The following is a 20000-nucleotide window of genomic DNA, read 5'->3' as shown; positions in this document are numbered from 1 at the left end:
AGAAAAAAATTCGACTTCACCTGGGTTCAATCTCGTTCACTTTACGTGTGTATCGAGTGTTCTACCGACTGAACTATGCCCATCCCTTAATAAAACTCAGATCAAAGTCAGACCTAAGGCCAGACCAATCTAGAATGATGCAATTCCTGTCGCTAACCTTCAAATCCAGGCGTTTTGATTGACACCAGTCAACCGTACGTTCTGGAACAGGCGGTCTTTGGAGTGGCTTACCGTTACCGTTACCGTCACACCACCCACGTAAATATGGGGCAGCGTGGCTCAGCGGTACGGTCTTTGCTTCGTATCCGAAAGGTACCGAGTTCGATCACCCAAGTCACCTCTCCCTAGCTCAATTTGCGGCGTTGCACTGCGGCTTACGCCTGGGTTATTCCAGTCTTCCGTTGGAGTAGACCCAAGGGACAAATTACCCCAATGGGACGAATAAAGAGAATGTTATTTATGGCTTGGCTCTACATTAGATCTTTTACCCACTCCTTACCAACTCTATATGAAAATCGTCACATTCGTTACGATACAACCAATAATTTTCTTATTCAAATTTCTTTTGTACATCATTGAAATTTAAAGAAATGAACAGTGTGTTGTAGAGCATGTTTTGCTCAAGAAATTCTGTATTGCAAAAACTTTACTGCTATTGTGTTTGCGTGATAAAAAATATAGTTTTGTGTTAGTTGGGTGTGAAGTTTTGGGGAAAATCCTGAAAATGGCTGGTAAGGAGAGAGTTAAAGGGCTCAGGTTTGAAACTTTATGCTCATTCTAATCGATTGATATTTATTGAATTATAACTGGAGGGGTTTAGTTTTTGGTCTGATGAAATAAAAGCCCCCCCCCCCCCCCCCCCCCCCCGAGTACTATAGAAGTCGTTTTATGATTCTAATCAACCTTCTATGCGCCGGTATGACACTCGCTTTCGGATTGGAAGGTAATCGCTCGGCTTATAGTTGATTCTTGGAAAAAAAACAACTCTTTACTCACATTCTCTCATCATATTCAGATGTAAAATGAATACCAGTCCATTAACAGTGTTGTCTCTGTCCGAAAAAAAATGTAATATCGCCTAACAGGCGTCATGTTGAGTCTTATATGTGAAGTGTTGCTGTTGGTCTGGGACCCCCTGTAAAGCGATTTGAGACTCCGAGTGGATATTGCGCTATATAAAGACTCTCATCTTCTAGTTCTTAGTTCTAGAACGAACAACTATGTAAAATTGAATGTAGACTAAGCTTCAATTTAATTTACGAAGACAGATAAAATGGATTTTTCGGGTTTCCCCTTTGTTTTTGTTTATTCATCTTAACAACGCCACTACCACATTATCTCATTCGTCTGTAGTGTTTCATTCATCCTGTTTTGTTTATAAAGGGAAAACCCGAAACGTTCGTTTTATCTGTTTTCGTGTATTAAATTGAAGCTTACATTCAATTTCACATTGTTATTTATATCTTCGAGCTTCGAGCAGCAATAACAGTTGCATTACCCAGTTCTATAAAAAACTAACACAGTTATGCCGCTTGTACGACCAGACCTAGCGGATTAAGAGATGGAAACGTTTTAAAAGATTGTTTGGTGTATGTGTGTGTGTGTGTGTGTGTGTGTGTGTGTGTGTGTGTGTGTAGATTAGGTTAATCCCATCCATGTTGAAAGCCGTCACACCTCAATGATCAAAGGGACCGCCTACGATCTCCTGCGCGTTGGGTTGGAACTTAAGGTAGGCCACTGAAAATTTAAGTCGTTAGACATTTAATAATTGGCGTAGTCTGGAAAAAAATACATATTTAATAATTTGGCCAGAATACTCGTCATTCTAACATCGATCGATTTAAATGACCCTCTGTAAGGAGAAAACTTTCAAACCTGGGACTTCACGACGTCTTTCCGAAGTCCCAGGTTTGAGAGTGTCTTTTTGTATTTATTGCCAAGATGAATGTCATTTAAATCGATCGATATGTGAAGGACGAGTTTTCTGGCCAAATTTTTAAAAACGTGTTTTTCTAGATTACGGGAGTTTGATGGTTCAAGAGATTTATTGATGTGATAAAGTACTAGAATTCTTAGATCATATTTTAACGGTGAGTGGGTGGTATGTGGTCTAGTGGTATGACACTCGCTTTCGAATCGGAAGGTCCTGGGTTCGAGCCTCGCGCTCGGCGCATAGTTGAGTCCTTGAAAAAGGCTCTTTACTCACATTCTCTCACCGTACTCAGGTGTAAAATGAGTACCTGGACGTTAACAGCGTTGTCTTTGTCCGAAAAATTGTAATATCGCCTAACAGGTGTTATGTCCCGTCCTACATATTAAGTGTTGCCGTTGACCAGGGACCTCTTGTAAAGCGCTTTGAGCACGTTTAGTGGATTTTGCGCTATATAAAAGCTAAATTTTTTATACTCCAGTTGGACCAGAAGGCAAGTTGTTCGAACATTACGTGTTTACCAGCCCAGTTTGTACTTAGTCACCAGGCTGTTTCAGAAAGTCTGTGACTTCTTGTCTCGAGATACTGTTTGACTAAGAAACTCACAACATTGTCATCCGGAAGTATAAATATGTGTAACCTTGACCGTTTACAGATTGTTCGAAGATGACGTCACTCATGTCTTTGTTATTGTTTTTTGCCATCCGCGTTCATGAATAATTCTCACTAAATTGTATATATAGTTTGAAGATGATGTCACTCACGTCTTTATTATTGTTTTTTGCCATCCGCGTTCATGAGTAATTCTCACTAAACTGCATTAACCAGACTATAAACCTTCAAGGTTACACACAGTTTTGTGTGTTGGCCAGTTTTACTTCCAGATGGCGATGTTGTGAGCTTCTTAGCCAAGTGCATACTATCTATATCACGAATGGGAGCGATCTATAGATAGTATGCGCTTGGCTCAGAAGCTCATAACATTGCCATCCGGAAGTATAACGGACCAACACACAAAACTGTGTGTATCCATGAACGTTTATAGTCAGGTTAATACAGTTCAGTGAGCATTACTCATAAACGCGGATGGCAAAAAACAATAACAAAGACCCGAGTGACGTCACATTCGTTCTATCTTTTAACGTTTCATAAGTTATGTCATGGTCTCAAGTGAGTAAAGAGCTACTCGACTATGCATAAAGATATATGTAGAATGAGGCCCCAGAATTTACTAGTTACTATAAATGAAAAACAATTAACGATTTGTTTACAATGAAATAAAAATAATGATGAAATTTAATTAAAAGAGATAAACAGTGATCGTGGCAGTTACAAATAGAGATATGAATATTTTACGTAACTTATGATAATATGTCAGGTTCATAAGTTTACGTTTCCAGGCAGTTGATGGGCTTGGATGATCTATTCCTCTGATAACAGGATCGGACTCGTAAAATTCCACTTCCAGGCAATTGGTAATGGGTTAATATGTAATCCTTTGACAGCGGGCTTGGGTTTGATCCTTGAAGATTATACAATCAAAGTTAAAAGCTCCGGCGTCTTAATGGTGTAGATATAATATCTACAAAGTCCCAAAAGATAAAAATCTTCCAGCATATATATAGGAATAGAGCGACTGGCCGTCCGGCATAGATTGTGGAGAGAAAGTGAGTGTCAAATGTTAGACCTATCAGCTTTTATAATAAGTGGCTACATGACAGAATGTAGAACGAAAAGTATTCACTAATTAGAAATTAATTCGAGGGAAGGCTATAAAAGGAAAGACGATCTAATATTAGAAGGTAAAGTTTATCTAAGCCTACCGAAATATAACTGGAGTGAGATGAATTCAGTTCTTAATAAAATAAAATTTAATAAGATAATTGTGAACAACCTTTACTGTGACAAGTTACACATAATGTTGTAGGTTGGTTTCGTTATATCTTTTGATAAACAACATGGAATCAATTCACGGACGCGTCATCAAACATTATTATTTTATTTCATGTAATAAATGTAAGCTTTTAGTTTGTGTAATGTCAACTAAAAATAACCAAATCGCTTTATAATAGGGTCTTCAAGGCACAACAACAACAACAACAACAACAATAACAAAAACAACAACAACAACAACAAGACACAAAACAAATACGATGTTTTAAAAAAAGGCAAAATGGTAACTTATTTTCAAAAGAATTTGTTGCTACCGGCTAGATACTCATTTATACCTGAGTATGGTGAAAAAGAAAAAAATAATGTGATAAAGAGTCTTTCCCAAGGACTCAATATCGGACCTCCAAACGAATAACGTACTAAAATCTCGGATGTCAAACCACAAAACCACAACGTCGACCACTGGCTAATCTCACGTATTGTTTATTCTCCCTTACTCTGACTAAAAAAACAAAAACAACAACCCATATCTAAAATTTTGGCCAGGAAATCAGCCCTTCAAATATCGACCGATTAAAAACGACTCTCATCCTGGCAAAAACTCTAGAAACCTTTGACTCTGCAACGCCCCAGGTTCGAGATATTTTTGACAAGATGGGGGCCCATTTAAATCGATCGATAACATAATTTGAAGGACGAGTTTGCTGGTCAAAATCTTCAATACGTGTTTTTCTGGCCAAAGCAGTATTGTGGTTTGGCTTCAAGTTTGGAAAACTCTCCAGTGGGCGAATAATAATATGTGAACTGTCCCCTCAAATCGGCAACAAGCTGGAATGGTCTCTCTCTCTCATAGCTCCAATCTTTTCTCTGTCGCATCAAACTGTGGGAAATTTTAATTGAAATTTCCTCTCTCTATTTGTCACACACTCTCTCCTCTCTCTCTCTCTCTCTCTCTATCTCTCTGTCTCTCTCCCTCTCTCTATCTATCTATCTATCTCTCTCTCTGTATGTGTGTGTCTCTCTCTCTGTATGTGTGTCTCTCTCTCTCTGTATGTGTGTCTCTCCCTCTATCCGTGTCTCTCTTGCTATCTGTACGTGTCTCTCTCTATCTGTTTCTCTATCTATATCTGTCTCTCTCTCTATCTGTGTATGTTTCTCTATCTGTCTCTCTCTCCATCTGTTTGTGTATCTCTCTCTCTATCTCTCTCTCTCTCTCTCTCTCTCTCTCTCTCCCATTTATCTCCATCTCCCATCGCTCACGCCACCTCTTTCACCCACGTCCAACACCCTCTCCATACATTGTTTACACATTTGACAAAATGTGACTTTTTTTTCTAACCAAATATTTTTGTGTCATGTTGTTTGTCTCCCGACGAAGGCCAAGGGCCGAAATGTTTTTTAAAATTATTTTTGTGTTGTCACCTTATACGAATGAGATAATATGTGAATGGAGTAGATGTTATTATGTCACGTCAACTACGCTATTCACATAATCGTCCTTAGTGTTTCATTCATCATGTTTTGTTGATAAAGGGGATACCCGAAACGTCCACAGTATCTGTTTTCGTCTAATAAATTGAAGCTTACAATTCAATACTTATCGTTATTTTTTATCTTCAAGCTTCAAGCAGCAACGTTTGCTTCATATTTCCTTCCATCTAATTGGATCAATTCGACACCTCTCGCTTTTGGAGCGATACAAGATATATATATATATATATCGGACTATGAACGTTAAATACATACAGTTTTTCTTGTTGATAGATTTAATCTGTTGTGAGTGTTTTACCTGAAGGCATCGCATCACATCAATAATGTTTTGGATGACGGCAAAGTGGGAAAACTTCCTTAGCTTACGAGCAAAATGGATGAGCAAGGGGGGTAATTGGATTAAATACTCATCAGCAATGTTAATTCTGATTATCGCCCTTGGTTGAATTGATTGATAAACATATTATAAATAATACGCTTCAATAGATAGTATGCGCTTGGCTAAGAAGCTCATAACATTGCCATCCGGAAGTATAACGGACCAACACACAAAACTGTGTGTATCCATGAACGTTTATAGTCAGGTTAATACAGTTCAGTGAGCATTACTCATAAACGCGGATGGCAAAAAACAATAACAAAGACCTGAGTGACGTCATCTCCGAACTATCTATAGTCGTAACTTCACTTCCCTCGTAATGACGCATGGTAACTTAGTAACTGGCTCTAAACTATCGGAACAATGAAATATTTCTCCGACGAGCATAAAAGCTTATCCAGAGGAAAACAAGCATTATAAATTTGTTAATGTTTTGACTTTTACACATTCTGATCACAAAACACATGAAACGTTCTATCCAGCATTAAGAATAAAAAGTACCGATTTTCTTTGTTTAGAACCACTATGGCCGCCGTTGCTGGACGACGTGACATCAGACTATTGAATTCAATTGTAAACCATTGTATCAATCTGGTGTTATAAACAGAACGAAGTTGACGTCACTCAGGTCTTTGTTATTGTTTTTTGCTATCCATATTTATGAGTAAGTCTCATTAAACTGTATTAACCAGAATATAAACGTTCAAGGTTACATATTATAGTTTTGTGTGTTGGTCCGTTATAATATTTCCGGACGGCAATGTTGTGAGTGTCTTAGCCAAGCGTACAGCATTTATACCAAGGGTGGAATAGGTGTCGAAAAGTGAACTTAATTAAAAAAAAAAAAAAGATTCAAGTTATGATACTCGTTTTCGGATCGGAAGGTCCTGGGTTCGAGTCTAGCTCTGAGCGGCACATAGTTGAGTCCTTGGAAAAGGCTCTTTACTCACATTTTCATACCGTCCAACCCAGGTGTAAAATGAGTACCTGGTGGTTAAAAGCGTTGTCTTTGTCGGAGAAAAATTATAACATTTCTCAACTGCGTCAAGTCTCGTCCTAAACGTTAAGTGTTGGCCCAAAAATTGCACCCAAAATTAAAAAAATTGAATGAAAAAAAAATTCAAAAATTGCAAGGAAAAATTGCAAATTTAAGACATTGTTTTCAATAAACAGCGCACAGTCCACCAATTTTAGTTGGTTTGTATTATACAGTATTGTGTCCAAAAATTACATTAAATTACATTGATATTGACACTGCGTACACAGAAAAGAAATAATATGCCAGGTGTGGGTGGTGAACTCATTATCCGGCACTTTGAGCACATTTAGTGGATATTGCGCTATATAAATGGCTTTAACTTCAAATATTAATTGATAAGACAGGCTCAAAACTTGTCAAAAACTCTTAAACTCGGGACTTCAATACGAAAAATATTCTGCTTTTATAAAAATTCCCAAAAATCGCTAGGAAAAAATAACGATAAGTATTTGAAATGTAAGCTTCAATTCATTAAACGACGATAGATACTACTTGTGGACGTTTCGGGTTTCTCCTTTATGAACAAAACACGATGAATGAAACACTAAAGACGAATTAGAGGTGTGTGAATGGCGTAGTTATTAAGGTGTTCACACATATTTCATTCGTCCTTAGTGTTTCGTTCATCGTGTTTTGTTGATAAAGGGGAAACCCGAAACGTCCACAGTATCTGTCTTCGTTTCATAAATGGAAGAATAAATTAAATTGGGACATTTCAATACTTTTCATTATATTTTTTTCCTTCGAACTTCAGGAAGACAGAGGATAGATTACATTGACAATCTGAACGGATGGATTGGTGGAGGAGGAACAGGAATCGAGCTATTGAGAAGATCTGAGGACAGATATAATGGTTGGAGGGACATAATAGCCAATGTCTGCAACGGGCCTGGCACTTGATGATGATGAGTGTGGCGGCTATAATGGGATATGAACGGAAACAGAAGAAATTTGATTTTGATCACCCAAGCCAACGGGGAAATGATATCGTTTTAACTCACTCGACCCTAGAGATTCTTACAACTTTTTTTTAAAATGGAAAAAATATATTAAAATTGAGCATGTACATAGATAGTTTTATTCCACTATCATCAACATGTAAAAATTAAAAAACATTGGCTTTGATTCTACATACGCCTAGAATTTGTCTCAGAAATAATGTAACAAATAGGCATGGGGTAAAAGAAACCCTTTGTAAACGACGGATATATTCGGTTTTAGGGTTTAGTGAGTTAAGGCGATAAAATTATGCCCCTCCGCCACGACATCATAAGACACCATCGCCTAGGCATTCCATGAAGGAATACAGATATTTCATCAAACAAGATGTCTGATGTCAACAGGAATCACCCATGTTGTCACAGTGAGATCCGTCGCCTAGGCATTCCATGAAGGAATATAGATAGAAACAAGATGTCTGATGTCAACAGGAATCACCCATGTTGTCCAAGTGAGCAAACTGGAGTTTATTAATCTTGCCCAAGGAAAAAAAAAGAACGAAGGAAAGTGGCTCGAACCCGGGACCTTCCGGATCACAGTGCATTGCCTTAACTCTATCCTTACCGGCCATTTTCAGGATTGACCCCAAAACTTCACACCCAACATACAAAAATAGATTTATTTCACTCATCATCATCATATCTTGTCGCGCCAGTGAGTCAGCCAGTCCCGGGCAGTCTGGTTGCATTCCCTCAGGTCAGCATTGGTGCAGTGAGGTCCCAGCGAGCATTCAGACAGGATGTGGTCCATGGTCTGTCTGGGGTGACCGCATGGGCATTCAGTGCCCGGTGAGATTTTCCATTTAAAGAGGTTGGTGGCGGTGTTTCCCACCTTTGCTCTAGCTCTGTTCAACGCCACCCATTCTTTTCTCTTGAGGTCTGTGCCTGCTGGGAGCTTTTCTGTTGGGGGCTGGAGGGCATCGTTTGTCTTGTCCCATTCTACCCATTTATCCAGGCGGAAGAATGCTGAGTGGTCTGGGTGAAGGCTCTCTACTGTGAGGAAGCTCTTCCTTGATTTGAGCCTGCTTTTGGGGCAATTGTGGTCATGAAGGGGGTGTCTCTGGTCCATTTCCTGTTTGTATTTTTGTATTTGGGCATGAGTTTCCCTCCGGATGTGTGGTGGGGCTATTCCTGCTGCACGGTAGACCAGTGGTAATGGTGTTGCTCTCAGCTGGCCCGTTATGATCCGGCAGGCGTTGTTGAGCTCGGGGTCTAGCTTGGAGGCATGGCATGATCGGGCCCATACAGCTGAGCAGTACTCCGCAGTTGAGTAGCTGAGGGCCAATGCTGTGGTCCTTAGAGTTTTAGGGTCAGTTCCCCAGTTCATGTTTGCCAGCTTTCCAAGGAGGGCATTACGCGTGGACACTTTTGCCTTGGTCTTCCTCACGTGTTCTCTGAAGGACAGAGTCCGATCAAGCGTCACTCCGAGGTACACTGGGTGGTAGTTGTACTCTAATGTCTGGCCATTCCACTTGATGTTAAGTTTTTTGTGGGCTTGGTGGTTGTTGAGGTGAAATGCACACACTTGTGTTTTCCCTGGGTTGGCGTTCAGCGAGTTTTTAGTGTAGTACTTTGTAAGGGTGTCTAGGACATTTGTCAGTCTGCTCTCGATTGGTTGGAAGGACACATCCTGTGTTGCAAGGCATAGGTCATCAGCATATATGAATCGGCGGATATTTGGGAACTCAGGCTGATCATTTGTATATATGTTGAAAAGTGTTGGAGCCAGCACTGATCCTTGGGGAAGACCATTCTTCTGGGTGCGCCACCTGCTCTTCCGGCCATCCATTTCAACAAAGAAGCGCCTGTTTTCGAGAAGTGACTGGATAATATTTACAATGTTCTTATTCTTTATCATTTTAGCCACTTTGAGGAGTAGGATCTTGTGATTCACTGTGTCATAGGCTGCAGTGAGGTCGACGAAGACTGTGCCAGTGACCTGTTTTGTCTCAAACACATCTTCTATGAATTGTGTAAGGTTTAGAAGTTGACCACATGTTGACCGTCCTGGTCGGAATCCAGCCTGGTCTGGAGACAGTTGTTCGTCTAGACTGGGTGACATGCGGGACATAACCATTCGCTCAAATAGCTTGTATGCGATGCACAGGAGGGAGATCGGGCGATAGCTTTTCTTGGATTTTGGATCTTTCCCCGGTTTCAGCAGGGCGACTACTCTTGCTTTCCTCCATGCACTTGGCAGCCTGTTTGTCCTTGCGCATACATTGAAGAGGTCCAATAGCCAGGATAGGGTTCTCGGGCCAAAGTGTTGAATCATCTCAGTTGTGATTCCATCCAGTCCAGATTGCTCCTGTAATCCTTCTCTGAAGGAGACTGATTGCTACACTACGCGACCAGAGAGAATAAATTGGGCGGTAAAAGGATTTATTTCACTCAAACACAAAATCTGTTAGTTGTTGCTATACATATTTTTTCTGCTGAAAGAACTCTTCAACACAGTGTTAATATACTTTAACTACAGCACACATTTTTATTCAAATATCATGATGTATAAAAGAAATTATAATGACAAAAATATTGGTTGCATCATAACGAATGTGACGATTTTCATATGGGTGGTAAGGAGAGGGTTAACCACTCGGCCACTTCGTCCCTTTAAGTCGATATGATGTCACCAATAAAGTGTTTTTGATGAGTACGCCATCTTGTCCTGAGCTTGCAGTGTTATCGATTTGTAGGTCTGATAACGGAAGGCAATTATGGGCATGATTTAACATTGTTGTAATAGAAAATATAATGATACTACGTTGGTTTGGGAGTACAATCTCCATTACCATAATGAGTCCATCACAATTTGGTTTGTCAAGCCTATATAGAAGTTCACGTCACAGTTACTCAACAACAACAACACCACCACCACCACCAACAACAACAACAACAACAACAACAACAACAACAACAACAACAAGAACAACAAAATAATTAAAAAACAAAACAAAAACAAAAACAAGAAAAAAAAACAACCCAAAAACCCCCCAAAACAATAAGATAAAAAAAACCCCTAAAAACCAACAAAAAACAACCCCCCGAAACACCCCCCCCCCCCCCCCACAAAAAAAAAAAAAAAAAAAAAAATTAAAAAAAAAAAACAACAAAAAAAAAAAACCCACAAAAAAGACCACGCTCTTCTGCGGAGACTATTGTACCTACAATTTCCTCATGACGTCATAACACCAAAGCAGCATTGATTACTAACACATAAATTATGATGATGTTCACACCCAGAGAACAAAAGTACACTAAAATATTCCAATCTCATTTCCGAGGGCCGTGATCATAACGTTGTTTCCACACACATACACACACACACACACACACACATACAGACACACACACACACACACAGACACACACACAGCCGCACAAGCAGGGCAATGACCAGTGGGGTTTTTCGACTGTTTACCGAGTTGTGGGTCACATGACAATATTATAGATAGAATGAACTTGACGTCACTCAGGTGCTTTGATATTGTTTTACTGTGTTTATGAGTAATTCTCACTAAACTGTATAAACCTGACTATAAACGTTCATGGATACACATAGTCTTGTCTGTTGGTCCGTTATACTTCCGGATGGCAATGTTGTGTTTCTTAGCCAAGCGCAAACTATATATAGATAGTATGCGCTTGGTAAAGAAGCTCATAACATTGCCATCCGGAAGTATAACGGACCAAAACACAAAATTGTGTGTATCCATGAACGTTTATAGTCTGGTTAATACAGTTCAGTAAGCATTACTCATAAACGCGGATGACAACAAGCAATAAAAAAGACCTGAGTGACGTCATCTTCGAACTATCTATAGATAGTATGCGCTTGGCTAAGAAGCTCATAACATTGCCATCCGGAAGTAAAACGGACCAACACACAAAACTGTGTGTATTCATGAACGCTTATAGTCAGGTTAATACAGTTCAGTGAGCATTACTCATAAACGCGGATGGCAAAAAACAATAACAAAGACCTGAGTGACGTCATCTTCGAACTATCTATACCGAATATGATGAACATAATATTGAACATTTAATACCACTTAACCAAGGAATAGGGGGTCCCGTTAGCTCAGTTGATAGAGCACTCGCTTCACCATCAAAGAGACCGAAATCGATTCTGGGTGCAGTCGATATGATTTCTCTCTCTCTCTCTCTCTCTCTCTCTCTCCCCCCCCCCCCCGCCTCCACCCAGCAGTGATTGGGTAGCTGGGTCTGATAGATCTCAAGACCGAAAGACCGAAGGGCTAGAGCTCAGGTGGTCGCTGGTTCGGATAAGTAAGTGAGTAAGTAAGTCTGATAGATCTGGCGCTAAACTCCTGTGCCATGGGGTGCTATAGATAGTTTGCGCTTGGCTAAGAAGCTCATAACATTGCCATCCGGAAGTATAACGGACCAACACACAAAACTGTGTGTATCCATGAAAGTTTATAGTCAGGATAATACAGTTCAGTGAGCATTACTCATAAACGCGGATGGCAAAAAAACAATAACAAAGACCTGAGTGACGTCATCTTCGAACTATCTATAGCTCGGACGGACTACTAACCAAGGAAGAATAGCTGGTTGATAGATTGAATGTCTTCAGTTACAAACCTGCCTACTTGCAGTTCTTTACGAGGGAATTGGATTCAGTAGTCTGATGTCACGCCGCCCGGCAACGGCGGCCATCTTGGTTCAAAACAAAGAAAATCAATCCTTTTTATTCTTCATTCTGGCTAAAACTTTTCATATGCCTTGTGATCAGAATGTGTAAAAGTGAAAACATGATCAAATTTGTATTTTTTTTCCCTCTGGATACGCTTTTATGCTCACCGGAGAAATATTATATAAGGAAGGAAGTGACGTTACGACTGTTGAAGAGTATTGGCGTCACAACCGGAGCGATCTGTATTCATGTTTTTGTCCAATCTAGTCATCGATCACATGATGTGTTGCTGTACAACGATTGGACATTTCTGAATGTATCTAAACACGCTGTTTGTTTATGAAAGTTGTAAACATACCCATGAGTCATGCTGAGCAAAATGACCAATTGTAACGTGGGATATTTCTCAAACTGTGAACACTTTTCACTATGTGGGTCATTTTGAGCACATTTGGCAATGTGACCAATGACCTCGAACACATGGAAATGTAATATAGATCGTGCCCATTGTTGAAGCCTATTATTGCGTCCTGTTATCACGCTATCTGATCTGATCTGCGACTATGTGTACGATTGCCCTTAACGAGCTGGGTTATTAGACCTGTAAAGAAGTAAACGTTGGTTGTAATATTTAGGACTAATATTATTATGTTTCAAACGATTCGGGTCGAAAGGTCAATTTGGTTTTCTTCTCGCCTCAGCGATTCTCATCATTTCCGATACCAGGATATGTAGGAATCGATACCACATCATCAAGGGGAAATTAGGATATCGAAATATTGAGAAACGATTGGTCGGATGTGATTATAATTTATTGGCTCTGGCTCATGGCGGATGAGGGCCTCTACGGTCAGACCGGAAAGGCGCGTGTCAAGTGGCGTTCCGTATTCTGTGAATTCGCGGGGTCGTTTTGTTCTACTTTCAATTTTAGTCTGACCAATCGGAATCTTCATATAATTTACCCCATTTTGATTGATTGTTAAACGCAACGAACAATTTAAAAAAAACCCCAATGAAAACCAACAAAACCAAAAACAATCGGACAACAAAACAAAAACAAAAACAAAACAACCCCCACCCCCCAAAAAAAAAATCTAAACAAAAACTAAACAAAAATAGTCAAACAAGCACTAAGCTCAAGCTTATCACTCACTCACTCACTCACTTACTCACTCAATCCCATGACCGGATGGTCGTCGGGGGGACTTGCGTGAAGCAGAATTTACAGTCTTCCTCCATGCCTGCCTGTTGCTAGCCCTATTTAGTAGCTCCGGAACCGACATCTCTGTCCATTCTTTTATATTGTCCAGCCACATCTTCCTTTGGCGCCCTCTTCTGCGCTGGCCTTCGACTGTGCCCTGTAATAGAATTGTCCTGCTCCGGCTATCGTGCCGAGTATGGTGTCCAAACCAAGCCAGTTTTCGGCGCTTCACAGTCACTAGAATAGGTTCTTGTTGGCCTGCCCGAGCTTCTATTTCTTCCAGGACGTCTTCGTTTGTGCGATGCTCCGTATATGACACGCGTTGCAGTCTTCTATCCGCGATTATGAGTAATGCTCACTGAACTGTATTAACCTGACTATAAACGTTCATGGATACACATAGTTTTGTGTGTTGGTCCGTTGTACTTCCGGATGGCAATGTTATGAGCTTCTCAGCCAAGCGCATACTATCTATAGCACTTGCTTTCAAACGCCCTTATGCGCCGTTGTGCATCCATTGTAAGTGTCCAGGCTTCGCATCCGTACAACAAGGTTGACAACACCAGGGATTTATACAGTTTGACGTTTACATTAAGACTCATGCTACTTTTCCAAATCTTTGTTAATTGGATTCAGTAGTCTGATGTCACGCCGCCCGGCTACGGCGGCCATCTTGGTTCTAAACAGAGAAAATCATTACTTTTTATTCTTCATGCTGGCTAGAAGTTCTCATATGTCTTGTGATCAGAATGTGTGAAAGTCAAAACATGATCAAATTTATGGGTTTTTTCCCCTCTGGATACGCTTTTATGCTCGCCGGGGAAATATTTCATACGGGCGTCCGCCATTGTTCCGATAGTTTAGAGGCAGTGTTACTAAGTTAACATGCGTCATTAGGAAGGAAGTGACGTTACGACTGTTGAAGAGTTTTGAGTCATCACTGATGTTGCCATTGCAATTCTCTTTCGCATTTCAATATCCACTAAACGTGCTCAAATTAAGCTTCTTGAAAACGATGACCACCACGGACAGAGGAAGACGGAGCTTCATTGTTGCTAGCCTACATGTCAGTAGGCATAATAGGCAGTAAGTAGGCAACTGCTTAACCCAATCCTTACCACCTGTTGGAAAATCGTCACATTTGTTCCGATACAACCGTCACTTTTCTCATTCAGATTTCATTTCTTTTTGAAATAGCTATAAAAACTTGACATTCTGTAACAAAGCTCATATGGGTGGACTGGGGTGGGGGGGGGGATATGAACATTCAAGGATACAGATATGTTGTTTCTTTGTGTGAGACGTTACATCCGGCTGGCGGGTGTTGTGAGTATTTAACCCTAACGCATAACATAAATAGCGCTCGTGGGGTACACATTGTACTGAACGCATTCTAGGTAGGTGTGATTTGGGACAGCTGTGCGTTCATCTCCCCATGTGATGTGATAGATTAGTGTTTGTGATTTTTATTTATTGATTTACAATAAATTCTATATCTGGCTACGACCTGTTATGGATAGTATGCGCTTGGCTAAGAAGCTCATAACATTGCCATCCGGAAGTATAACGGACCAACACACAAAACTATGTGTATCCATGAACGTTTATAGTCTGGTTAATACAGTTCATTGAGCATTACTCATAAACGCTGATGGCAAAAAGCAATAACAAAGACCTGAGTGACGTCATCTTCGACCTGTCTATAGGTGACGAGGTGTATATAAGGAATGACATCCGTGACTCTTTTGATCCGAGTTTTCAATCGTTGTTTTCTGTTTTATGGTGGAAATCTTTAACGTGTGCAAAATGGTAGGTTGTGTGTATATAAAAGTAAGATATTCAGGAGCAGGCACTGGTGTAAGATAAAGAACCCGAACAATTGTGTATGAAAGGTGCCAGACAAAGCAAGACAGAAAATACAAGAAAAAAAAAACAAACCAAAAAATCAGTCGACTTCGACTGGGGATCGAACCTCAGACTTTCTGATTATGCGGCTGTGTACGTGGCCTTCGTAAAGTTATGGTCTGACACTGACCAAAAAATGACGTCAAAATGCCAGTCTTTAGCCACAAAAGAAAACAAATCGTGAGTTGTATTCAATAATTCAACCAATGGGACCACTTGTGTCCATGAGCTCTACTAACGACAACACAGGCGGTGCAAAAACCAAATAATGACGTCAAACTGCCAGTCCTTTTGGATTTCAGTGTCAGGCTATAACATAACGATGGCTACGCTATGTAGTCTTCTGGTATGACTCGCTCCTCCGGATCGAAAGGTCTTGGGTTCGAGTCCTGCTGCTCTGTGCTAATCGGCGCATAGTTAAGTCCTCGGGAAAAAGGGCTCTTTACTCACATTATCTCACCGTACTCAGGTGTAAAATGGGTTATTTGGCCGTTAACTCCGTTTTCTCATTTGGAAAATGATAAATTGTAGTATCGCTATTATTATTATTATTATTATTATTATTATTATTATTATTATTATTATTATTATTATTATTATTATTATATTATTATTATTATTATTATTATTATTATTATTATTATTATTATTATTATTATTATTATTATTATTATAATTATTATCAGTATTACTATTATTATCAATATCATTGGAATAGACCCAAAGACAAATCTCTCATGTTGTCAAAATAAGTTGTAATTATAACGTAATGACTTGTTCATTGTCATCAATATTATTATCATCATCTACATCATCATCTACATCATCATCATCATCATGGACGTCGTCGTTATCATCACCACCACCACCACCACCACCACCACCACCACCACCACCACCACCACCATCACCACCACCACCATCACCACCACCACCATCACCACCACCACCATCACCACCACCACCACCATCACCACCACCACCATCACCACCACCACCACCACCACCACCACCACCATCACCACCACCACCACCACCACCACCACAACTAGCAGCACCACTACTTTCATCACCACCACTACCACTACCAACACAACCGCCACCACCACCACCATCACCACCACCAACCAACACCACTACCTTCATCACCACAACTACCATCACAACCATCCTTACCACCACCATCATCAAAAACAACAACAACAACAACAACAACAACCACAACAATGACAACAAAAACAAGCACCATTATATTTATCACCAAAACCACCACAACTAACTCTCCACCCCCCTCCCCCCCCCCCCAGATCCTGTTCCTGCCTTTGACGATAGGGCTGATCACCTGCCTGCTCTCAGGCGGGCAATGTGAGACGGTCGAGGAGCTCCGGGAGGAACTAAACCTGATAAAGCAGACGATCAAGAGTCTTGCCCGACAGACGATGATGCAACAATTCTCAGCAGAAGAAAAGTAGGTGGTGATTCTATAAATAGAACGCGGGTCTCGAACCCTGGATCTTCTGGTCTGAAGGCGATAGTCATTATATCACATTATACCACATAGCCGCACGAATATTAAATTAGATAGAACGAAATTGACGTCACTCAGATCTTTGTTATTGTTTTTCACCAGCCATTTTTATGAGGAATTCTCACTAAATTGTATTAGAATAATTATTAGACAAGATAGAACGAACTTGACGTCACTCAGGTCTTTGTTATTGTTTTTTATTTTATTTTTTTTTTTTGCTATTTTCAGTAATTCTCACTAAACTGTATTAACTAGACTATAGATAGAATGAAGATGACGTCACTCAGGTCTTTGTTATTGTCTTTTGCCATCCACGTTTATGAGTAATACTCACTAAAAGGTATTTTCCAGACTATTAAAGTTCATGGTTACACATAGTATTGTGTGTTGGTCCGTTATACTTCCGGATGGCAATATTGTGAGATTCTTGGCAAAGCGCTCACTATCTATTGAGTAAATTATATAGACAGTATGCGCTTGGTCAAGAAGCTCAGATCATTGCCATCCGGAAGTATAACGGACCAACACACAAAACTATGTGTAACCATGAACTTTTATAGTCTTGTTAATACAGCTTAGTGAGAATTACTCATAAACGCGGATGGCAAAAAGCATGTCTAAGACCAGAGTGACGTCAACTTCATACTATCTTTAGTGCGGCTATGTAGTCTAGTGGTATGACATTCGCCTTCGGATCGGAAGAAGTCTTTGGTTCGTGTCTCGCTCTTAGCGGCGAATAGTCGAGTCCTTGAAAAAAAAAGGCTATTTACTCACATTTTCTAACCGTACTCAGGTGTATAATCAGTACCTGACCGCTAACAGCGGTGTCTGTGTCCGAAAAATTTTTTGGGAGATTTTCCATCAATGAGACAAATTGAAATGTAATCTTTATATTAAGCATCATATGGCACAATAATTTCCCTAGATTTGTATGAATTTTATGTTAAAACATGATAAAATGATAGCATGGATGAGAAAATTTAGGGGAAATAATCCTCACAGAAATAAAACGAAGAATTGCAATAGCTTAAGATAGTTTTAATAAAATGAGTCTAATTTTTAAAAACCACAATATCTCAATGACAACAAAACATAGGGTTTTGAAGGCCTATGTATGGTCAGTATTATTATATGGCTGTGAAAGCTGGACAATTACCGAAGACATTAGAAAGAAACTGGAGGCAGCAGAAATGTGGTTTCTTAGAAGGATGCTAAGAATCGCATGGACAGAGAAGAAAACTAATGAAGAAGCATTAGAGCAAGCTGAAACTAAAAGGTTATTAATTCGTACAATAAGAAAAAGACAAATGCAATTTTTAGGGCACATAAATGTATTGAACATCTTGCTCTCACAGGAAAGATAGAAGGTAAAAAGAGTAGTAAAGGTAAACCAAGAAAAACGCATTTGAATAGTTTGAACAGCTGGGTGACAAAGAAAAGAAGAGTCATATTAGTTTTCTGAGGTTACCTGATCAGAGAGATGAATGGCGTACCATGATCACCGATGTCTGGCACAGACTTGGTACTTGAAGAAGAAGAAGAATCCTCAATATCTCGAAATGGAACAAAACAGAGTCGGGGAATTTTGGAAAATGACACTCGGTTTCAGATCGAAAGGTCCTGGGTTCGAGCCTCGCACTCTGCGCATAGTTGAGTCCTTGGAAAAGGCTCTTTACTTACATTCTCTCCCCGTACTCAGGTGTAAAATGAGTACCTGGCCGTTAACAGCGTTGTCTAACTCCGAAAAATTGTAATATCGCCTAACAGGCGTCATAAGATAAGATAAGATATAGTTTATTCATCCGAAAAAAAATGGAAATTGGTTTACAGACGTGGCATGCATGAAAATGCATAAACACAAAGTTGAGTAATTCTCATGACCCGTCCTACAAGTTAAGTGTAGCTGTTGACCAGGGACCCCTTGTAAAACGCTTTGAGCACATTTAGTGGATATTGCGCTATATAAAGCTCAATTTTTAAATTATTTTTTTTTACTCTTCTTCTTACTGTTTCACGCTCTCCTAGGACACGGGGTGACGGCGATTCTGGTGTGAAAATGACGAGAGCTGTGAACAGAGGGCCAGAGAATTACTACGCCTCTACCCACGTTCAAGGTCATTCCTTTATCGCTGTCCACGACCACTCAAACTACGCCAGGACTCTCGGTAGGTCTACTCATACATAGAAGGAACGACGTTGACGTCACTCAACTCTTTGTTAATATTTTTTAACTCACTGCACTCAGTCCTAGAGATTTATGTTACTTTTCAAAATGTGAAAAAAAGGTAGATATTAAAAATTAACATGTGCATAATAGATATTTTATGAGCAATTGGATTCAGTAGTCTGACGTACGCCGCCCGGCAACGGCGGCCATCTTGGTTCTAAACAAAGAAAATCATTACTTTTTTATTCTTCATGCTGGCTTGAACTGTTTATAATATGTCTTGTGATCAGAATGTGTAAAAGTCAAAACATGATCAAAATTATGTTTTTTCCCCTCTGGATACGCTTTTATGCTTGCCGGAGAAATATTTCATACGGGCGTCCGCCATTGTTCCGATAGTTTAGAGCCAGTGTTACTAAGTTACCATGCGTCATTTGGAAGGAAGTGACGTTACGACTGTTGAAGAGTATTCTCACTAAACTGAATTCACAAGACTATAAACGTTTAATGTTACACATGGTTTTGTGTGTTTGTCCGTTATACTTCCGGATGGCAATGTTGTGAGCTTCTTAGCCAAGTGCATACTATCTATAATTTGTCTCAGAGGGTTGAGTGAGTTAAGACAGCGTGTTCTTGATGAGTTCTCACTAAATTATATCACTCAGACTTTATAAACGTTAAAGGTAACACGCAGTTTTGTATTCTGGAAGGAATAAGTCTGGCTGACGGATGGTATGAGTATTTTAGCAAACTCTTAGCATCAATGCCTTAACATTAAATTAAATATTCTATAACAATAATGAATGGGGTTC

The 20000-nt window shown here is 39.8% G+C and overlaps 1 protein-coding gene across 1 annotated transcript in view; it reads left to right on the top strand.

Moving 5' to 3' along the window:
- Window positions 1-15340: 15340 nt before the first annotated feature.
- Window positions 15341-20000, top strand: part of LOC144956653 (uncharacterized) — a gene marked incomplete at its 3' end in the record, with an annotated part of 21024 nt that continues 16364 nt past the window's right edge. The window contains 3 exon segments of the mRNA XM_078887299.1: window positions 15341-15397; window positions 16801-16961; window positions 19047-19186. Coding sequence (XP_078743425.1) covers window positions 15368-15397; window positions 16801-16961; window positions 19047-19186 — 331 coding nt within the window.

Source organism: Berghia stephanieae, chromosome 11, assembly GCF_034508935.2.
Source record: "Berghia stephanieae isolate SIO BIC M18660-M18661 chromosome 11, UCSD_Bste_1.3, whole genome shotgun sequence".
Taxonomy (NCBI): domain Eukaryota; kingdom Metazoa; phylum Mollusca; class Gastropoda; order Nudibranchia; family Aeolidiidae; genus Berghia; species Berghia stephanieae.
Note: the sequence above shows the minus strand (reverse complement) of the source record. Positions and strands in the feature narration are given on the sequence as shown.